The 23,907-nt window shown below is 33.8% G+C and overlaps 1 protein-coding gene across 1 annotated transcript; it reads left to right on the top strand.

The window, feature by feature from the left end:
• The first annotated feature begins 230 nt into the window (after positions 1-230).
• LOC132745538 (adenylyltransferase and sulfurtransferase MOCS3-like) lies at positions 231-22,450 on the top strand. Its single transcript, XM_060734487.1, has 12 exons — positions 231-366; positions 11,253-11,394; positions 12,853-12,945; positions 13,795-13,915; positions 14,622-14,696; positions 15,607-15,724; positions 16,269-16,377; positions 16,971-17,033; positions 17,928-18,091; positions 18,970-19,017; positions 19,598-19,697; positions 19,935-22,450. Exons 1-12 carry the CDS (start codon positions 256-258, stop codon positions 20,177-20,179), a joined length of 1,389 nt encoding a protein of 462 aa, XP_060590470.1. The 5' UTR covers positions 231-255; the 3' UTR covers positions 20,180-22,450.
• The last annotated feature ends 1,457 nt before the right edge of the window (positions 22,451-23,907 follow it).

Raw genomic sequence — 23,907 nt, 5'->3', positions numbered from 1 at the left:
ATCGCAATTGCCATTTTCCCAACTTTTTTGGTGGATTTTTCCCTTTTTTTTCTTTTATAAAAAAATAAAATATGTTTTTTAAAAAAAGAACTGTTTTTGTTTATTGTATCAAAAATTGTATCAGCCCCCCGCCCATTTTTTAAACCCGGAAAACCCCGTGTATTTCATAAATGAAGCCAATCGCAAGTTTTCGGCCCTTTCCGTCAGTCTTCGGAACGTTCCGAATGAACGAGAAGCTTGCTTACGCCATGATTTATGAGCGCTTTACCGACAGTGATGGAACCTCAAGACGAAGAAATTACGAAGCTTTTATCAATTATTGAAGAAAAAAATCGAGAAATTGAACGGCTGAGAAGCGTGAATGTGGTAAAGTGATTTTGATGTGTCCCTTCTTAAAAAAAACTACAATATGTTTATTGAATGAGGCTTTTTTAACAAAATGTTTACATTTTCGAATAGTGTAAATTATTCGGATATTGACATGTCACGTGGTATGCGGCGAGGTTTCACTGTGTTTACTAGTATTAAAAGGGAATATAACATGAAAGTATAGGTTAATAATTCGGCGTCGCAAATTTTTTCTAAAGGCTACCAACCCTGCCATGCAGGACTGGCTTTTCCCAGTGTAACCCATAGGAACTCGAGAACGGGACCGCAGATTGCGGCGCATATTTTCGATCGTGTAACGGTTTTTAAAAACGTTTCTGCTACATCTAAATATCTTTAAGTATTATCCGAGCATATGGCCTCAAACAATATATTATCACTTGAACCCAATCTGTTACTTTTAAAACTGGTCAAAGTTTACGGTATTATAAAAAAAGACAAGGAGTGACATCCGCCATTTGCCGCAACGTTCGGCATGAGTTTTTCCCCTTTGGCTACACTTGATTACTATTTTTGAGAATTTTGTTCCCGTTATCGTTGTCAACTATCAGGTATCCAGTGATTAATCTAGAAATTCCTTACAATGTGTCGGATGACGCACATGTTTGAAAACAATGAGTCCTGTAGCAAAATCAATGAGTTATGTAGCAAAATAAATGCGTCTTTTTAATAGCAGATCCTTGACATGATTTGAATGTTTTTATAACAAGCGATTAAGTAATTAAAGTGCATAAAAACGTTATTTATGGTACTAATATTAATTGCAGGCAAAACAATTTTTATTGCCAATATTGGCTGCTCAAAAATCTAATTTTCATAATTTATATTTTCTTACTACTTATGTCTAATACTGTGCATTATCCATTTAAATTGTTCGTAATTTGCACAAAATGTCCCTCTCACACTGTATACATACTGACGACTTTTTTTGCTCCTTGTATGCCTCTGTGTAGAAAGCATACACAGACAGACCTTTTGATCATGAAAAAAAGTCATGCACAATGTTACCCTGATTGGTTAATCACCCGGTCAAATATTCTGATGACGTAATAGACATCTTTTTTTTTTACACTCCGCGTGAACTTGAGTGACCTTAGGGGAAATCATTACACACCTGTCAGATTATACTGTAACTTACAGCATTTCTTAAAATAGCAACACTTTTTTTCAGTTACCGATAATTATTTAAAATGTTAAGTAGATAAATGATTTTTTGTTTGCTTTATTGGATTAAATTTACGATAGTAGAAATGCAGTAGTAGGTGGGAAAGGAATTAGGTAAGTAGATAACTTGGAAAAATGCTATAGGGAAATGGATAAACTCAAGAATATGCGTAATTACAGGGGAATGGGTAACCTGTTGCTGTTGGTACCAGTTTTGTCTGGATGACTAAATAACATACAATATAAGTCTGATGCGCCTTTGGCCATTTGCTGACGATTTTCCTGTGCCCTTCTCATTTTTTAGCGCCAATGTCTGCATATTTCACCATTGTAGGCGAATCGCTCTTATGCAAAATGGACGCTCTGATTGGCTTATGCCGATAATGGGCGGTTACCGATCACAAGCAACAATTGCTTGGGATTTAACGTTTCAAGCAAATGGGGGATTAGTCTTGCACCTGATATCATCGGAAATTAAATTATTCAGCTGAAGAAATTGAAAAATTATTCAACTAATGAAATTAAAGTAATCAATCTGTACATAGAAATCACTAATCGTGATATTTTGGATTATAAACTTCCAGATTAGCATGCATCAGATTGAACGCACATATTTTGAAACTGTGCGTCTTTTTCGATTTTTATGCGTATTTTACGCAAGACACACATCTAGATTTATCACTGGGTATCGTAACAGTTTATTGTTTACACGTGTTGACATGCACTAGTGTTTGACATGTATAGTCGGCATTATAACGGGCGTATTCGTGTTATGATTTGTTTACATGGAGAAAACAGACACTTTAGTAATATGGTCTAATAGATTTTGCCTAACTGAAAAAAGGAATATTAAAACATGATCCATAGATAAATATTCAAGGCACTCATTTTCATTATTAGGAAATGTGAAAGTTTCCCATGTATTGAGTGACATAAAGAGAGTACTAGAAAAATTAAAACAAAAATCAAGCATATCAAGGGGGGTAACTTACGCCGAACGTTGCGGCAAATGGCGGTTGTCACTCCTTTTCTTTTTAGCTCACCTGTCACAAAGTGACAGGGTGAGCTTTTGTGATCGCTTTTCGTCCGTCCGGCGTCCGTCCGTAAACTTTTACTTTAAATGACATCTCCTCATAAACCACTAAGCCAATTTCATCCAAATTTCACTGGAATGTTCCTTTGGTGGTCACCTTTAAAAATTGTTCAAAGAATTTAATTCCATGCAGAACTCTGGTTGCCATGGCAACCAAAAGAAAAAACTTAAAATATCTTCTTTTAAAAAACCCAAAGAGCTAGAGATTAGATATTTGGCATGAAACATCTTCTAGTGAGTGTCTACCAATTTTGTTCAAATAAAAGCCCTGGGGTCAAAATTGGCCCCGCCCCAGGGGGTCATTGATTTTCCCTATATGCATATAGTAAAAACTTAAAAAATCTTCTTTTAAAGAACCCAAAGAGCTAGAGCTAAGATATTTAGCATGAAACATGTTCTAATGGGTGTCTTCCAAGTTGGTTCAAATAAAAGCCCTGGGGTCAAAATTGGCCCCGCCCCGGGAGTCATTGATTTTCCTTATATGTGTATGGCAAAAACGTAAAAAATCTTCTTTGAAAAAACCCACTTAGCTAGAGTTTAGATATTAAGCATGAAACATCTTCTAGTGAGTGTCTACAAAGTTTGTTCAAATAAAAGCCCTGGGGTCAAAATTGGCCCCGCCCCAGGGGGTCATTGATTTTCCCTATATGCTGCTGCTATGCATATAGTAAAAACTTAAAAAATCTTCTTTTAAAGAACCCAAAGAGCTAGAGCTAAGATATTTAGCATGAAACATGTTCTAATAGGTGTCTACAAAGTTTGTTCAAATAAAAGCTCTGGGGTCAAAATTGGCCCCGCCCCAGGGGGTCATTGATTTTCCTTATATGTGTATAGCAAAAACTTAAAAAAATCTTCTTTGAAAAAACCCAAATAGCTAGAGTTTAGATATTAAGCATGAAACATCTTCTAGTGAGTGTCTACCAAGTTTGTTCAAATAAAAGCCCTGGGGTCAAAATTGGCCCCGTTTCAGGGGGTCATTGATTTTCCCTATATGCATATAGTAAAAACTTAAAAAATCTTCTTTTAAAGAACCCAAAGAGCTAGAGCTAAGATATTTAGCATGAAACATGTTCTAATGGGTGTCTACAAAGTTTGTTCAAATAAAAGCCCTGGGGTCAAAATTGGCCACGCCCCGGGGGTCATTGATTTTCCTTATATGTGTATGGCAAAAACTTAAAAATCTTCTTTGAAAAAACCCAAATAGCTAGAGTTTAGATATTAAGCATGAAACATCTTCTAGAAAGTGTCTACAAAGTTTGTTCAAACAAAAGCCCTGGGGTCAAAACTGGCCCCGCCCCAGAGGTGTCATTGTTTTTAACTATATGTGTATAGTAAAAACTTAAAAAATCTTCTTTTAAAAAACCCAACGAGCTAGAGGTTAGATTTTAAGCAGGAAACATCTTTTTGTTGGTGTCTACCAAGTTTGTCCAAATAAAAGCCCTTGGGTTTAAATTGGCCGTGCCAAAGGGGGGGGGGGAGGTCATTGTTTTTCATTATATGTGTGTAGTGAAAACTTAACATCATGAAGAATGGGTGTCTTCCAAGTTTGCTCAAATAAAAGCCCTGGGGTTTAAACTAGCCCCGCTCCGGGGGCCTATATACAGGTGAGCGACCTCAGGGCCATCATGGCCCTCTTGTTTCAATATACCGTAAATTTGACTGATTTTTAAATTAGCAGATTATATTGAATTGAGATAAGATAATTAAAGACCATCTGCTCGTATAATATAAAAAGATATTCAAAGGTCGGACAAACAATATGTAAAGCTGGTACGGATTTGGATTTATGCGCCGCAATATGCGGTCCTGTTCCAGAGTTCCTATGGTGTAACCATGTTTCAGACAATTACGTAACATGGAGGAAACGGTAATGTAACGATTCGCCACATTAACGATTCGTCACATAACGATTCGCCACAGATTAAATAACGATTTGACACATGTTGAAAATACAAACCTTTTCACACCTATATTAAAAGTTTTAAAAACTGCACATGTCTATACAACCTTCTTTCCATTTTATATTTCATTCGTAAATTACATAAATTAAGGCTGAAAATTATACTAGAAACGGCTTTTATTGAATAAAAACACATTAAAACAAATATATTTTATTACCAAAATTACATAACACAATGATTTGTTAGTGATAAAACCAGGATTTATTTTATTGAATAAAACCACATTAAAACAAACATACGTAATTTCTAAAATTACAAAGCACATTGTAAATTAGCTAACATTTGTTTATAATATACATACTTAATACAGCTTTTATTGAATAAAAAGCACATGAAAACGAACATATTTTATTACCAAAATTACAAAACACATAGTAAAGTAGTTAACACTTGTTAATAATATAACCTGGAAAATTATACTAAATACAGCATAAAAGGAACATGTCGGCGTCAATTAAATATTTTTACAACAATCCTAAGATAATTGGCTTGTTTAAATTAAGGTGTGACAAATGTTTTATGCGTTCCTTAAAGTTACATTAAATAAATATGTAAAAATATTTTGCCGTCGGCCTAATAACCAAGCATTCTACTGTTTTATTAACCTTATTAACAGTATTGTTGTAAATCTCATCAATTATTGTTCATAAATTAAGATTTTAAACGGAAAACCCCACGGTAACACTAAAGTTCGTATACGAATTTTAACATGCAAATGAAGACTATAATCAGTTCATGTATGTGCTACGTCACAGTGTTATAGTTGCTATACAGAACACAGCAAATACGAGATTTTCATGTGCATACACACTTTAACCGTTTTAGCTTCACGGTGCACTTGGCATAACGTTCAGAAAAAGATAATCATCTCGTAAAAATATTAAATTTGTATAAAAACAACCGTTACAAAGCGTAAATATACCGTTATATTAGGACTGCTACTTATAACCATGTTTGTTGATTTAATATTGATGTACGGATGACCCGAAGGCGGAGTGTCACATGCAAATTCCGATTTCGCCACAATGAGGTCGCAGATGTTTATGCTTATAAAACTCATTTTGGTTGCCTTGACACCATAATAAGATCTGGAGTCGATATGAAACCAAATTTACTAATGAAATGTCGCTATTTCTGTTTTTAAGAAATTCATTTAATGTAGCTTTAATCAATAATCGTTTATTAATTTTCATACTGAACATATGTTTTCTGCAATACCCATTTTTTGTGCCCCCACGTTAGTGGCGGGCATTTAGATTTACCCTTGTCCGTCCGTCCGTCTGTCTGTCTGTCCTTCCTTCCGTCCGTCCGTCCGTTCACTTTTGTGTCGCACGTAACTCAAAAAGTATTTAACCTAGAGTCATGAAACTTAACAGAAATGTTGATCAGCATGTGTAGCTGTGCACCTGGGTATTTTCGTCTGGATATTTTTAGTATTTTCAGAGTTATTGCCCTTGACTTTGTAAAATTTTGCAATTTTCAACTTGTGTCGCATGTAACTCAAAAAGTATTTGACCTACAGTCATGAAACTTTACAGGAATGTTGATCAGCATGTGTAGTTGTGCACCTGGGTATTTTAGTCTGGATATTTTTAGTATTTTCAGAGTTATTGCCCTTGACTTTGTAAAATTTTGCAATTTTCAACTTGTGTTGCATGTAACTCAAAAAGTATTTGACCTACAGTCATGAAACTTTACAGGAATGTTGATCAGCATGTGTAGTTGTGCACCTGGGTATTTTCGTCTGGATATTTTTAGCATTTTCAGAGTTATTGCCCTTGACTTAGTAAAATTTTGCAATTTTCAACTTGTGTCGCTTGTAACTCAAAAAGTATTTGACCTACAGTCATGAAACTTTACAGGAATGTTGATCAGCATGTGTAGTTGTGCACCTGGGTATTTTCTTCTGGATATTTTTAGTATTTTCAGAGTTATTGCCCTTGACTTAGTAAAATTTTGCAATTTTCAACTTGTGTCGCTAATAACTCAAAAAGTATTTGACCTAGAGTCATGAAACTTTACAGGAATGTTGATCAGCATGTGTAGTTGTGCACCTGGGTATTTTCTTCTGGATATTTTTAGTATTTACAGAGTTATTGCCCTTGACTTAGTAAAATTTGGCAATTTTCAACTTGTGTCGCACGTAACTCAAAAAGTATTTGACCTAGAGTCATGTCACTTTACAGGAATATTGATCAGCATGTGCAGTTGTGCACCAGGTATTTTCGTCTGGATTTATTAGGTATTTTTAGAGTTATTGCCCTTCACTTTGAAAATTTTTGCAATTTTCAACTTGTGTCGCAAGTTTCTCAAGAAGGATTTGACATAGTCATTAAACCTTATGGGCAGGTTGCTCAGCATATTTTAGATTTGCACCTGGGGTTTCGCTTGTGGATTTATCCAGTATTTACAGAGTTATTTCCCTTGACTTAGTAAAAAGATTGAGAGAACAGTGGCGCGGTGGGGGCACCCGTGTCCTATGGACACATTTCTAGTTTTTATTTGACATGTATGTGTAGATAAGGTCAATTTACTGCTTATCTGTATACTCATCCTATATTTACAAACACAGTTGTAATCACTGTAGTGAATAACTAACTTTACATTTGCATTCATTCAGGCATAATCACATGACATCATTTTCATTCATCATTATAAGAATTATGGGTAATGTCTTGTTCTTTTTGTGAGTTACTATGCTCAGTGAACTGTATCTTGTTATGTCCTGTGTTGTTAAGTGATGTCCAATAAACATCTTGTATATTTGTTAAGTAAGAATGTGATTGGATGAGAGTGATTTCATATCATTTTATGCACGGGCAATTTACATTCCTTTTCTAAGAAATCATTTTCAAACTTTGCATTGTAAAGTTAACATCAGTAGTTCTTTATAGAACATTTTGAAAAAATATTATATTTATATAAATCAACTTAACGTTTGTTCTTTATAGAATTGTTCTTTATAGAACGGATTTGATATTTATAATTTTATATAATAGAGGTCAGCCAGTTGCACCTGGTAAGATATATTTTACTTTAAATTACTTAAAATAAATGTAATGAAATGTCATGAATGTATGAATTAAATAATTGAAATTGTTTAAAATATGAAATGATATTGATATTGCATTTATAATTAATTTGTGTTTTGTATTTCATGTATTTATAATTGTTTATTCATTTTATAGGTTTCATTTACACATCATCAAAATAAATATTGAACACCCAGTCAGAGTTGGTCATCTATTGTACCCAAACCATACTCTACATATATATATCAATAAAAATATTAATTGACATATATCACCGTCCAGTATCGCAGTAATGTGCAAATAACGTTAAAGTAACGCCGAATCTGTGCAATGCTATTCCCCAATAAGGCCCCCACGATTACACGTTTAAACGGATTCGTTTCGATTTCCATTCATAAACGTTTACAATAACTTTTACCGTTTAATCGAAATGACCATATTGCCTACAACATTTCTTAATCATTGCCTTTTATCATGGATTTTATCAATTCTAGTGGTTTATTCCAAAGTAAAAAACGGAAAATGGGGGCAATTTTGGCAAACTTGAATAAACCCTCCACACAGCCTTACCGTGCAAAAATTGCTCCTGACATAATACATTTTTAATAAAAATGGGGATACAATGCAGAAAATGTGTGCCGACTCAATCATATTGAGTCCTGAACATTCTTTATTTGTACATGTATAAAAAATAGAAAGTAAGTCACCATTTGGCGACTTAAATGCATGATATACATGTATATAGTGCATAGAGACACCATCGTTTAAACGGTATCGTTTCGGTTCTTTGCAATCGTGTAAACGTTTACAAAAAATTGTAAACGTGGGAGCCTTATTCCCCAAACTAATAACACAGTAAGGAAATGACATGGCATCAATTAAGTCTTATCTGCTAAATTAAGTGTTATTTGACAGGAATAGATTGGAAAATGTCTCAGGTACACAAAAAAATACATAATTAAAGAATTGTATTGTTAACAAAATGCTTCAAATTGAAAATCTGCACTGGGGGCCATAACTTCACATTACTTATATTAAGAAACATTATTATTGTCCTGGTCGAATTATTTAAAAAAAAATGTTGATATAATTGATTTAGGACTATTTAAACTAAGAAAATTATTGTTATAACCATACTGTGGCGAATCGTTATTAAACTGTGGCGAATCGTTATTTGACTGTGGCGAATCGTGATTGTGGCAATCGTTACTAATTCGAGGAAACATACCAGGTGGTAACATGGAGGAAACATACCAGGTGGTTACGAACCATTTTTGGAAGTTGCATACCACTTATATATTTTGAAGTATATGACCAATCACCATTGATATATATTTTCTTCTAATTTTTGTGAAATTCATAGAGGATATTTGTTTGTTTGTGTGTAAGATGAAATTTTATTTCATTGAGTGTGCTTTAAATACAGTATTCTCTCTCACGAGTGGTTTAGCAAACAAACAAAAAAATATTTATTTTTATTTATGCTGAAAAACAAGTTTAAATGAAATTTCCTTAATATTAACTTTATGTTAAAATCTGTTTTCCCCACTGGTAGCCTCATTTAGTCGAATTTCTCATAAAATATAAGAAGTCTTGGGCTGAAAAATAAGTTTGACAATCAACGTTAAATGGCGATGATATTATTCCTTTTATTAAAATAATATGAATGATAGCTTGTTTTAATAATAAAAACAAACAACACTAGTAGGAGATAAAGTCAAACCATCCATCCTTACAGTGATTCTCCTACCTGTATATTAACAGACTCCAATAAAAGGCCTCTTCCCATATATATTAGGGAAATAATTGTGTTTGATTCAGAGGGATATCATTTGGTTTTGTTATTCATACATTTTTTAGAAGAAAGGAAACTTATTTGAGGATTGTAACAGACAATGAATAAGTGTTGACAGATGTGTAAACATTCAAAAGGCGGCTAGGAAATTGGAAAACATTGGAATTTTTGAAAGGCTGCCTAACCAATGCTGAGTTGTTTACTTATTCTTCAGGCTGATGGCTCTCATGGCTATATTAAGTTAATAATAGGTAGTTATTGCTCATAGGATACTTTAAACACAAACAAATTAAAAGCTATGAAATACTATAATATATTATAATTGTAATCTCATTATTAGAATACAAAAGATAAATAAATGCACAGATATAAACATTTTTTTCTTTATCCCTTTTTTTAACTTTTTCTATATATGTGGTACATAACCTCCAAAAATGGTACATTTATGCAGTGGTACATTTCGTCCATGGTATATAACCTCCAAATTCCATTCAGACAACTATTCTTAATTACTATCGTCAAAAAGACATTGTGTTATATTTCTGAACGACCGATGTCTTTTTCCAAGTTCAGCCACTTACTGCATTTTCTGCATGGACACTGCCCAATTAGAAGTTTTGGGAGCGCTAAGAAGCAATTTACTATAAGATGTCAATAAAGAACTGAAGACACAATTCATAATCCCACTTAATTTCTCAACAGAAATCAAGTTTTAAATCGCCCATCTCTTATAGTAGCAGGTGGCACCGTGCATATGTCAACATTGAAACCCCTCTAATTTTCTGGTCTCCTCCGATCTCTAGGCCTGCAAATATGGAGACTGACAACAGCTACAATAATACAAATTTTATTATTGGTCTTTCTCTGACAGTTCTAAAGTAGTTATTTCAATTGTTTTAGTAAAAAAATCAATTTTAAAATCTTTACATTGTGTCTAGTACTTGCCTATCTCATAATGGAGACCGAATAAGACTTTGATTCTGTTTATTTAATATGTCTTGGACTTTTAATTTTAGTAAATTTAAACTTCTGTTTATCATTTATTACTTTACTAATCTTTGAACTTCAAATGGGAGTAATCCCTTTATATTTACGTGAATAAATGTGCACTTACAGATATAATCACTCCTGCTCATACAAACATGCTTATGCCAATAGAAAACAAAAATATTCATGATTACAATTTTAATATGTTCAGAGTGCATAGAAAAGAAAATACAAACTGTTCAATGTACATATGAGCCGTGTCATGACAAAACCAACATAATGGGTTTGCGACCAGCATGGATCCAGACCAGCCTGCTCATCCGCGCAGTCTGATCAGGATCCATGCTGTTCGCTATCAGTTTCTCTACTTGTAATAGAGTTGATAAGCGAACAGCATGGATCCTGATCAGACTGCGCGGATATGCAGGCTGGTCTGGATCCATGCTGGTCGCAAACGCATTACGTTGGTTTTGTCATGACGCGGCTCATATATGTATTTGATGCAGGAGGGCTTTTGTCCGCCAAGTCATTCTCACAGGAAGGCTTTTGTCTGCCTTGTTATTTTTGGACTGAGCACCTAAAATTAAAAGATTTTGACACATTCACATTTGACCATGTGTGAATTTGTGTGAGTCTGTTTGCTATGTATTTGCCCGGGGCAATATTATAAAAGAATCAGGCTTGTCATTGGAGATTTAACAGCGATGCTGCTTATATGATGTATTCAGTAATTTTGTTGAAATTCCTGATATTTTAAGAAATTTAAAAAGTTCTGATATTTGAATATTTGTTTTCATACCTATTTTTTAGCAACTAGCATTTTCTTTTGATAGTTGAAAGTTACACCCACAGACGTCTATACAGAATCTGATGTTGAACATTGCAAAAAGCCATGTGCAAAGAAAGATAAATTGATTAATGCAGAGATATCTAGATACAGCAGGCAACTTATTCTACCTGAAATAGGTGTTAAAGGTATTTTTAGGTTATGTTTGTTTACTTAAATCTAAACCTGCAGCATGTAATGGATTTGCCCTACTTTGAATTTGCAGCAGTCCATTTACACTTGATATCCCTAAAATGATAATGGAATGTCCTAAAAATGGAAGCACAATAAAACTGAAGAAATTCAGTAGGTTGTAGGTTTAAAAAATCAAGAAATTTCTTAATTTTTAAAAAAATGAGCTACAAACAGTTAAGAGTGTGATCAATTTACACAAATGTCCATGGGCTAACCTTGCATTATTATACTTCAACGCAAGAAAAATGAATATCTTGTTCCATTCTAACTTGCTTATAAAAATGAGAATTGATAAAAATATGTTGAATGATATTGAGGGTAGAAGTAATTTTCCTGTCATCATTTAGTTTATTGGCATGGCATGTAAGCATTCCTTTTTCATGCTGTGCATATATTGTATAATAAAGCACTGGACTGTCCTATCTGTTGAATTATAATCCTAATAATGAGAATAAGTGAAGCATGTTAAAATTTTGAAGCTACAAATGAAAAGAGTGACATTGAGTTACATATACAGTAGAATTTCGGTAATTCGAAGTTGAAGGGACTTGCGTAAAAACTTCGACAAATCGGGACTTTGACTCATGAATCGCTCTCAATTCCATGACAAAATTTCGAGTTTTAATTATAAGATGTATAAGGAAACCTTTTTCATGTTTTTCCATCATAAATCTGATATTTACATCTTACAATGATAAATATAGCATGTTAAATAATGTTTTCCTGGCTAATTATTTGGACTACCCGTTGACGTATACAACAGAGTTACAAAAGGCGTAACAATACGAAAGGGCGATAACTAAACCGGCTTATAGTAAATATTTCGCTTGTTATTCTCACGCGACACCGGGTCAAGGATGTTTTCAAAGGAAAGTAGTTCTTACTGTTTACTTTCAAATACCACTACGGCAATTAAAATAGAAACGATTAAAGTATTTTATCGCAAACAAAGGCTGTTTGTACACACGACTGTGTAATTTACACCTGTCACACAAGTTGATTGGAAATCGTCTTCGCAGCCAGATAAGGTGTGAAAAATGTCTCGAGATCGAAGGTGTCAAAATAATTGAACAACTTCGACTTATTTGTGGTAAATTGCACTAGATTTACTTTATACGGACCACGAAAAAACTTCGACACATCGAAAAATTCGACACATAAAATCTCGACTCATAAATAGGTTTTTATAAGGAACATAAAGGGGGAAAAGTCGGGACTTTCATTTTTCTTCGACACATCGAGAAAATCGACTAATTGAAGTTCTACTGTAATTTATCAGATAGAAATATTTTGTCTAACGATTGTGAACTTTATACTGACACATACATATATTGCTTACACTGTTAGTGTATCCTATATCTATATTTGTTAGTAAATGACCACTGTTGAGTTGATGTTAATTATCTATTCAGGACAGATATCATTGGGTAATACCTCAGTCCTGATTGTTGGTGCCGGAGGCCTGGGATGTCCGTCTGCTGTTTATTTGGCTGCTGCTGGTATAGGTAAGTTTAGTCAGAAAGTTTGGGTATATAAAAATTGGTTGTCTTTAAGACAGCTTTCAGCCTTTCTATGTTATTTTTAGATAAATCCATTCATATTATTGTCAAAAGAAGTAAGGTGGAAAAGGAAATTTGCTGTAGATAAAATACATAAACACTAAGGAAACCCCTCAATATCTCCAATCCCCATAATATGTAAATTAGTGAAGCGGGCGATTTGTTTCCCAATTTTCTATTTTTAGAAACGAATGTCACTGACACGCTATAAATAGTTCTCAAGACGCTGCTTTATAGAAGGCTTCATGGCGATATGATGCTCTTTTCCAAGATAAAATTACTGAGATTCTTACTTTGAAACAACACAGAATTGTTTTTCCAGCAAAAAAATAAAAGCTGAAGGCTGCTTTAATTATTTTTAGCATTTACCATCACCCTACTAAATATGTGTTATGGATTTGTTCGTGAGCAATGCAAAACTATCCTTCATATGTTTAAGGAATTTCTTCATAATGCAATATTGTAAATGAGCAGGCATTAGTGTAGAGTCAGGTCTGACTGCAGTGATGTACAGACTGGCCTGGCTCTATACTGATGGCATACAAAAACCATTATTGCTGCTAGCTTGCTTATTCACATTTAACGTACTGACTGCGACTGAATGTAAACAGTTTAATGCACATGCTCGTTGTACAAAACATACATGTACATCATGAAAATCTTATGACAAAATTCAATCACTGTTCTGTCTCAAGATATTTTTTGGGCTCAAGGGTTTAGAAATTGAAGAAAGGAACCATTATTTTGTACCTTACAGACATTTAGATAGAAGGGGTTTATTATTTTTGTTTTCAGGATGTTTAGGGTTGGTTGACTTTGATGAGGTGGACTTGAGCAACCTCCACAGACAAATTCTTCACTCAGAGGTCAAAGTTGGTATGCAGAAAAGTTTGTCAGCAGCGCAAGCATGTAATAGGTATTTTATCATCAAAGCCTTTGTTTAATATTGTGAATAGAGATGAAAATTCAGAGTTCCAAAATGCAACACCATGTTACTCAACAATAGTCATGAAGTCAGGTTTATGTTTCTTCAGACCCCATGTAAAATTCTGTTAATTATGTCACATAGCTTCTTTCAGTATATTTTACCCTATTAAATATTAGAAATGTACCAAAGTTCAGTGCCAGCAATAATTTTGTATAAATCTTTTTGTATGCATATAATCCAAGTGATTATTATCCAAGTGACTATCAGAGCCTATAAAGGCTGGTAAATGTAAAAAATGAGGGTTTTACAAATATTTTGACACTACTTTTTAATATTTACTGGTAATTCATGATGTTTCGAAGAAAAAGTCAAGCTATTATGATCGCTGCATTATTGTCATTGTTGTAGTTGTGCAAAAAAAAAGTGTATCCTACTTTTCAAACATTATTAACATGAAACTTGTAATACTTGCTTATCTTGACAAGATGCAGCAAGAAAAGAGGCATAACTCTGGAAGCATATTTTTGAAGTTATACCCCTTTTACCAAAAGAGTGGCATAATTCTGAAAACAGTATTTTTGGACTTATGCCCCTTTTACCTTAGAATTTTTAACAGACAAGCATTAACTCCATATGCTGTGCTCTTGTGAATGTATGCATTTATTAATTATATATACTTTTGTTTTATTGACAGTTTAAACTCGTTTGTGAAGTGTGTACCATATCATCTGCCTCTAAATAGTTCTAATGCACTAGACATTATACAACAGTATCCTTTAACAGTGTGAGAGAAAAACAGTGTTAGAGCACCACCCAAGGTACTGTATTGTAGTATATACCGGACAAGAGGCTTGAATGATTAAATGCTAAAATCTCGCCTTTTCAACCTCTGAAATGCTTTTTAAGATGCCAAATTCATCTCTTCATGCTGATTTATACTCAAAATTGAATAATTAATGTAAGAATCGGCAAAAAAAACAATATTATTTTTGAGATCATGATTACTTCAAGCATGTAGATGCACTGTTTCAACACTGTAGTGAGTTAAAGCCATGCTTTAAATTGTTAACAGCTTAAATGCCTTGGCTTTGTCATTCAGTATAGAGCAAGACCAGCTTACACTTAGGCAGTCTGACAAGACTTATTCTATACTTTTGTTGGCTCAATCTTTAGTCCTTTAAACTAACATACAGCTGTTCTTAATTGGAAATAAAACAAGTACATACCAAAGACTTAGCAGTTTCTGGAACATGTTTTTATACAAGTATTATTTTGCATTAGACAATGAATTGATTTCAAAATTCTTTCAATGGTTCAATTTTATGTAGGGTTTAACTATGAAACAGTAGAAAAAAATGTGAGGAGTGTAACAATATACTTAAGTGTCATTTTTTATGCCAACTTCACTATGCTTTTTAAGTGTCATTAGTAAAGGTGCAACAATACACCTAACCATGAATTGTAATTAAGATCTGTGACTTAATTCATCATATAAATGATACTTTCTGACTGAAAGATTTATCATGCCATGTTTATTTCAAAAAGCATCTTAAGAAAAAACAAAGAAACAAATCACATAAACTCTACTTACAATTCCTACATAAAATCAAGACATATGCAATGTATAGATTTACTATGGTTAAGTTTTATGATAGTGAAAAATCCTTAACAAGTATAAGATATGATATTGTACTAGATTGTACAGACAATGTGGCCACCAGATATCTGCTCAACGATGCCTGTATACTGGCTGGTAAACCACTAGTCTCAGGCAGTGCTCTTAGGTTTGAAGGACAGGTATATACAAATGTCTTTATCGTGTTATACTTGATCAAGATAATGCTTTATCTTTTAGAGAAAGATAATTGTGTTTCCTTTTTACATATATTTATGCTAAGCTATATAAAAAGGTGTGTCTTTGGCCAAGTTAGTTGATTTCAAACCGCTTGCCTCTCACCTATGTAGATACAAGCTGCACTAGTGTCTTTGGATTCATTCATGTGAAACAGCTATCCAGTTAGCTTACTGAATATTGGTGGTTCTACTCAGGTGCCCGTTTGTACCTGAAATAATGAATAAAGGGACACTTAAATAAAATTGGAAAGTCTTCATTTGACCTATACTGTGTGGGTGCAATGTAAATTCCAACCCCTGCACCCCCCCCCCCACCAACAAAAAAAAAAGCTGTATAAATTTGTAAAACTATTTAACTTGTTTAAATATTTTTTATAAGCTATTTTGTTTTTCTATAGTCATTTTTAGTGGTTTAAATTACTGACTTCGTAAAACTTGAAAATTATTTATATGTACCTTGTGATTTAAAAACTTTTCTCTTTTACAGTTGACAGTGTATAATTACAAGGGTGGACCATGTTATAGATGTTTATACCCGAAACCCCCACCCCCAGAGACCGTCACTAATTGCTCAGATGGTGGTGTCCTTGGAGTCAGTAAGTAAATTTCAGCAAATTTTTGTCATCCTACAGGTAAAGGTCATTCAATAATAATATAATGTATTTATTTATGTATTATATTTCAAATAATAGTAAAAGGATTTGATTTATTAATTTAGATTGATATCACAGTGCCAATTGCGATAGTATGTACCTCAAGTTTTTTTATATCCTATGATATACATGTACATCATTTCACATGTCATCAATGTCATTCAGCTGTAGTCCATTTCAATTTACATGTACACCCTCATAAATAGCATTTCGATTATTTCATACACAAACAAGTAATGAACCTCACTTTTATTTTTCAAAACTACCACTTTACAAAATTGTATCTAGACCATAAGTTTACAGTTGCTTGATATTTTTTAGATATCAATAATGAGAAATTCTTCTAATTGATAAGACATAGGCTAAATAAGACATAGACTGCATGTTTACCAGAATTTAATTTTTAAGGGCAGGCAGGTTTAAATATTCCTTTTATTAATAAAAACTTTCTTTTGTCCTTGTTCATTTTATGAAATAAATCAAAGATTGTATGTGATGAAATTGTAATAATCTGCATTGTAATCTTATATTTTCAGTTCCTGGTATAATTGGTAGTTTACAGGCTTTAGAAGCAATTAAAATAGCTGCTGGGCTTGACAGTATCCTTTGATGTATGATATACCATACAGTATAACCTGTATGTATGTCCAATTCTGTGTAAAAATCACAGTCATTGGAAATGTACTCATTGCACCTAGGTCTTCCTGTGATGAAATGCCTAGTATATTTTACAATTTTCAAGCTAAATTGGTGTAATGGACTTGTCCTGTTTTTGAGTTTGGAACATTCTATTGTTAAAGTTAGGGGTTTTGCTATCAAATTGGTTGAGTAAAGCAGCCATCAGTATCCAGTGTTGTCAGCCTGCATTGGGGTGTTGGCAGCTAAGTGGTTAAAGTTGATTGCTTCAAACCACTTAGCTCTCATTGCTGTTGGTTTGAATTTGACAAAGACTTTGAATTATATCATGTGAGGAAGCTGTACAGCTAGCTTACGTAATGTTGGTGTTTCTACAAGTGTGGGCTTGTCCCTGAAATAATGCACAGTGAGGCACCTCAGGTCTTCCTCCACCACTAAATTGACTAAAGCTGGAAAGTTGCCATATTACCATTACAGTTGGCCTGACGTAAAACATAAAAAAGTCAGTGTGTACATCTACCTGAGCTGACCCCATACTGATGGCATAGACAAGTCACTATTTCTGCTGGCATTTATAGTGTTTAATGAAATAGTGTATTTCACATAACACTTTGGTGTGTTACTAACAAAATAGTATGATAGAAATTTTTAACCTGTGTTTAAATTAAAATATTCAATTAAATAATGATAAATAAATTCGGAATTCCTCTTGGGAGTTAGTGAATATTGGTTCTAGAAAAAGTATACAATTGTACTTTTTTTTAAGCATTTTAAATACGCATTCAGCTGCATACCTTGTCAAAGTAATACCAGTTTATTGTATATATTTTGCAAATGAATTCTCCTTAACATAGAAGGTTCATATAGTCAGAAGTTATTGATGTATGATGGATTAGATGGTACATTCCGTACAATACGTCTAAGGGGCAGACAACCCACCTGTCCTGTATGTGGTGATAATCCTACTATAACACAACTGATAGATTATGAACAATTCTGTGGGGCAAAGGCAACAGACAAGGTAAGTGATTTTCCTATAAGATCTTGGTGTTTTTGAATTCAAATAAAATTTAGCTAAGTTTCTCAAATGCTTTGAAAAGTTATCTTTATTTAACCCTTAGCCAGCTAAAAAAAAAGGGGGGCGTCTATTGCTGAGTGGTCAAGGTTGTTGACTCCAAACCTTGCCCCTCACCGCTGTAGGTTTGAATCCCAATGGGGACTTTGGATTCTTTCATGAGAGGAATGTATTCAGCTAGCTTATGGAATGTCGGTGGTTCTACTTAGGTGCCCCACTGGTGCCTGAAAATATGCACAGAGGGGCACTTTAGGTCTTCGAGCACTAGGATCTACCAATGTAACCAGTGCAGACCAAGATCAGCTTGAACCAATCATAGTCAGCTCTGTTGACCATTCAGTGAGTAAAAATATTTTGAAACTCCTAAAAGTGATGACTGGTTTTGTCCAGATTGAAATATAAACAAGCTGATTTGAAATGATTAGCTTGGTAAGGTTAAAGAAAAGTAAAGTTTGTTCAAAACTGAAAACTGAGTTATATCTGGCCCCTCATTAAGATTAGTCATATCTTGTTATGTGAAAAATGATGATAGAAAATTTATTTATGGTTTAATAGTTTTGTAGACTAAGAAGCAACAATTTAATTTAATCATTCTCATGCTTGATTTGTATAACAACTTGTCCTGCTATGACTCTGGAACTTTTCATTTGGTAATGTGAGAAACATGAGGGGTGTAAAATGCTTACATTGTGAAGCTTAGCAATGTACTAGAATAGAGCATGGCCAGGCAGCATATGTTTGCTGGCTAGCATGGCTTGCTCTGTATAGAGACATTTAAAGGGTTAATAATAGAAATAACACATGACTGGAATTTTTTTTTAAAGGACAAGAACATTGAGGTATTGGGGACCAATGACAGAATCACAGCAAAGGTAAAATTTATGTTATTTTTATATGAATATAATAATTAAACATACAATTTAGAGAATATAATGTTTCAGGGAATTTCAAATTCTGTATTTTTTTTAAATGGATTATGTTGTTTGCATCTTTCAAAAATAAAAAAAGTTATTAGTTAAGTTTCCCGATGACTGACATTGTCTTATTTGAATAATAATGACACATTTGTAGGTCTTGTTTGACCAAAGCCATTAAGTCCACTTGGGTTCATCTAAATGAGAAGTAAAATAATTTTCAAAATCTAACTTGTCTAGTTGCTGATAAAACACATACTTTGTAGTATAATTTCTGTTGATCACTGTGTAACGTAAAAGTTGGTCAAAGTCACATAAGTTCTATGAGCTTTTAGATGAGTACATATTAATGCCCACATCTTTTTTCCTGTGAAACTCATTTAATAAAGATCGCAAGTGTCCATGTTGTAATTCTGATTGATATATTACTGTAGGAGTACAAGTCACTGTTGGACAATGGTCAACAAGATTTAGTACTAGATTATGTGTTTCTGGTTATATGATGTTTTTTCTGATAATTTGATATATTACACTGTAGGAGTACAAGTCATTGTTGGACAGTGGTCAGCCACATGTATTACTAGATGTAAGACAACCTGTAGAGATGGACATATGTCAGTTACCCAAGTCTGCTGTCAGTATCCTTTGTCTTATCATTACCCTAGAGTATGCTGACTGCGCCCAGTGTAGACCAAGAACAGCCAGCACACATCTGGTGTCTGATCATGGTCTGCACTTATCATTATTCAATTGGTACATTCTATGAAATTTTCCTGTTATGATGAATAATTTAACACTATAAAAATGAAGTCTTTAGCATTTAGAAATTGAATAACAATTATTGAAATTCATACGGATCTTAACTAATATTCTAGATATTCCAATAGGGGCTATACATAAGTCATCAAGTATAGATCAGCTATCTGCTAGCATAGACTCACTTGGTCAAACCACAGAACAAGTGCCTGTAATCTGTGTATGTAGAAGGGGAAACGACTCTCAGCTAGCTGTACAGAAAATTAAACAAGAGTTATCTACTCATAAAGCTGTGATAAAAGATATTAAAGGAGGACTGACAGCCTGGGCAAAGACAGTGGATCCAGAGTTTCCTACATATTGAATTTGTGTACAACTACCAGCTGGAAGGAAAATGAATCTAGTTGTGATACAAGATTTGAAAGGAAAAGTTTTAATAACTTTTGTATATGGATAAAAGTGAGAAATCAAAGAGCACTGGCAGTTTGAAATTGCAACATTTATTTGGTAATTACTAGGAATGGGTTTGGTTATATTATTCAAGAAAACAAGAAGTTTTCAAGATGCAGAAAGGGTGAGTCAGTGTATTGAAGAATCTTTACATGGAGAGTTAGTTTCGTGTTTCGAAAGGTTGAAATAGATGAAATGAAATGATGATTGAAATGATGACAGAAATATACATTTACTTGATAAAATTTAAAATGTTTAACCAGATTTTCACTTAAAACGTGTTTTTTAACCATACAAAATAAGGGAAGTAGGTTTAATTAAGATCAGTTCCACCATACATTTGATATTTCTATGAATTGAAATTTTATAATATTGATGTTAAAGGCCCATGATGCCCTAGAAATGATTTTATTTCTATTTCTCAAAGCTTTTTATTTTTGGTATCCTGTTATTATTTCCAAAATGTTACTCATTGGCCAATTACTTAAACGCCTCTTGTTCTGTTGCTTTTTAGCACTACTTATGGCACATAAAGCCCAAAAATTATTTGACATAAAGTCAAAAGATTGACAAAACAGTGGAATGTGGGGGCACACGTGTCCTGTGGACACATTTCTAGTTATTCACTTTTTTGGTCTGATAAAGAGTTAATTACTTTGATAAGCCACTTTCATGCTACAATTGCATTGGTATCTTTATAATCACAAAGACAAGGCAAAATGTACGAAAATACAATATGAGTTTCACCACAGCTTCTCTTTCCGCAACACGCTTATGGAGCAACTTCAACTCTTTTTGTCCTTCTGTGCCTCATCTTATTCCGCAAGACGAGCCAACAGTCTCTTTCTCTCATCTGCATCACGGAAAAGCTTTGCTGGTGAAGCAGTAAGTTTTACCTCGTCTGATTTATCCGGGGCTCCGACAGGTAGACTCAATTAACCCGGAACCGGAGCGGTACTTTCTTTCCCAGAAACATGCTTTCCTTGGGACTTAACCATGCTGGTTTTGCCAATTTTGTCCGGAATTGTGACTACAGTACATTTACTGCCAGAAAGTTTCATAGAAACCATAGGACTCAAATCTTCCGTGCTATGCTTAGTCGTAGTAACGTCACCTGCACTGATGGGACTAAAACCCATAGCCATTTTTTTATTGACAATAACCTTCCTAACTCTTGTTCTCCTCATTCAAAGCAGAACTTATATAACATATAGTTCTGTATTAAAAGTTAAAAAAAAAACAAATACAGAACACGAGAAAGTTTTTCCCCACTGGAAAACTCATCAGAAAAAAATGTTAAACTGGACCATGTAAAATTGTATCCAACAAAAAAGAATTAACAACTAAAATATCATATATTTTTCTAAATGGCCACAGTAAAGACCACCAAAATTAAACATTACATGAAAAATGTGCAAAAAACCAGTAGAACAACTAATTTATAATACCGGGGATGAATACAATAAAATCAGTCAAGCATATCAAAACAAGTTGCTAATTTTGAAGGGAGATGATCGTGCCTACCAACTTAAATAGATTGATCTAAAGTATATAAACCAGGTAACAGACTTAATAATAAAAAGCCCCTGTCAATATCGATAATTAAATGTCAATATTGATAATTAAAAGATTTATGCAAGTTATTATTTTTATCTTTATTTCCTCCATAACTGAAGAGCATTTACATAATATTGAATATAATATGCATATTACAGTTCGTACAAAGGATCATATTTACAGTATACATAAATACAAGATCTATATGTATAATATAAATGAGTAAAGAAAAGGCATATTTATAATATGTACAAACATTCATATATTTACTCATACTGTAAAGTAACTAATGCAATTAATCTGCGTCTTTGATTTACTAACTGTGTTAACTAGGTCTGAATCTTGGTTATTGCTTTTACTGTTGTTATATTGTCTTGGGAAAATAGGTGGAACTTCTAATAATCCAATATCTATGTTTTGTTCTGTCAGATTTATTTCTATCAATAATTCAAGGAATGGTTTGATATTATCAATGAGGTCAGTGCTGTTTGTATGCATTGGATAAATGCAGTTGTCCATTCTTTTGTGATGTCACAAGGGAAATGCCAGAAGTGAATGACTGTTTTGACCCCATCTCTTAATTTGACAGTATCAGTGGTGAGATAGATTAGACCATCTGTTGTATTTCTACCTGGGGTAACCAAAAAAGTAAATCTATGTTTGGCCTATTAAAATTGCAATGTTCTGTTTCCAAATATGATCCTTTACTGTCATTTAATATTACTACTCTACTGTACTTTGCAAATTTTGGAATTTTCCTATCCTTCTCAAGCAATTCTTCAAATCTAGTGCACTGCAGTTAGTGACGCATATGTTATTACTGCAGTCAGTTAACCAACATAGTTTTTCTAGCTGTAGAAATGTTTACTAAAATAACGGCTTCATATTGTTCCCTATAATTTTATAATTTCTTTGTGTACTGCAGTCAGTCCTTTGATAGATATTTCTCCAGATTTTCTTGATATATTTTCCTCTTCTAATTTTACACGTCCTTCACCATCGAACCAGAAACAGCCACCGGAACCAGAAACAAACATTTAAATGGTTAAATTAAATGATTTGGCTGGGTAATAATCAGATTTTATTATTATGCCCCCATTTCGAAGAAAAGGGGGTATATTGCTTTGCACTTGTCGGTCTGTCGGTCCGTAGACCAAATGGTTTCCGAGTGATAACTAAAGAACCCTTAGGCCTAGGAACTTCAAACTTGGTATGGTGATTGGTCATGATCAGTAGATGACCCCTATTGATTTTGGGGTCAAGGGGTCAAAGGTCAAGGTCACATTGACTTTGTAAGCAAAAACGGTTTCCGATCAATAACTAAAGAACTTTAAGGCCTAGGAACTTCAAACTTGGTATGGTGATTGGTCATGACCAGTAGATGACCCCTATTGATTTTGGGGTCAAGGGGTCAAAGGTCAAGGTCACATTGACCTTGTAAGCAAAAACGGTTTCCGATCAATAACTAAAGAACCTTAAGGCCTAGGAACTTCAAACTTGGTATGGTGATTGGTCATGATCAGTAGATGACCCCTTTTGATTTTGGGGTCAAGGGGTCAAAGGTCAAGGTCACATTGACCTTGTAAGCAAAAACGGTTTCCGATCAATAACTTAAGAACTTTAAGGCCTAGGAACTTCAAACTTGGTATGGTGATTGGTCATGATCAGTACATGACCCCTATTGATTTTGGGGTCAAGGGGTCAAAGGTCAAGGTCACATAGACCTTGTAAGCAAAAACGGTTTCCGATCAATAACTAAAGAACTTTAAGGCCTAGGAACTTCAAACTTGGTATGGTGATTGGTCATGATCAGTAGATAACCCCTATTGATTTTGGGGTCAAGGGGTCAAAGGTCAAAGTCACATTGACCTCTTGGGTAAAAACGGTTTCTGATCAATAACAAAAGAACCCTTAGACCTAGGAACTTCAAACTTGGTATGGTGATTGGTTATGACCAGCAGATGACCCCTATTGATTTTGGGGTTAAGGGTCAAAGGTCAAGGTCACATTGACCTTGTAGGTAAAAAAAAAAACGGTTTCCAATCAATAACTAAACGAACCCTTAGCCTAGGGACTTCAAACTTG

This window comes from Ruditapes philippinarum, unplaced genomic scaffold (assembly GCF_026571515.1).
Source record: "Ruditapes philippinarum isolate M1 unplaced genomic scaffold, ASM2657151v2 ctg2233_1_1_1_1, whole genome shotgun sequence".
NCBI classification, from domain to species: domain Eukaryota; kingdom Metazoa; phylum Mollusca; class Bivalvia; order Venerida; family Veneridae; genus Ruditapes; species Ruditapes philippinarum.
The sequence above is the reverse complement of the archived record's forward strand: the minus strand, read 5'-3'. Positions and strand labels throughout refer to the sequence as shown.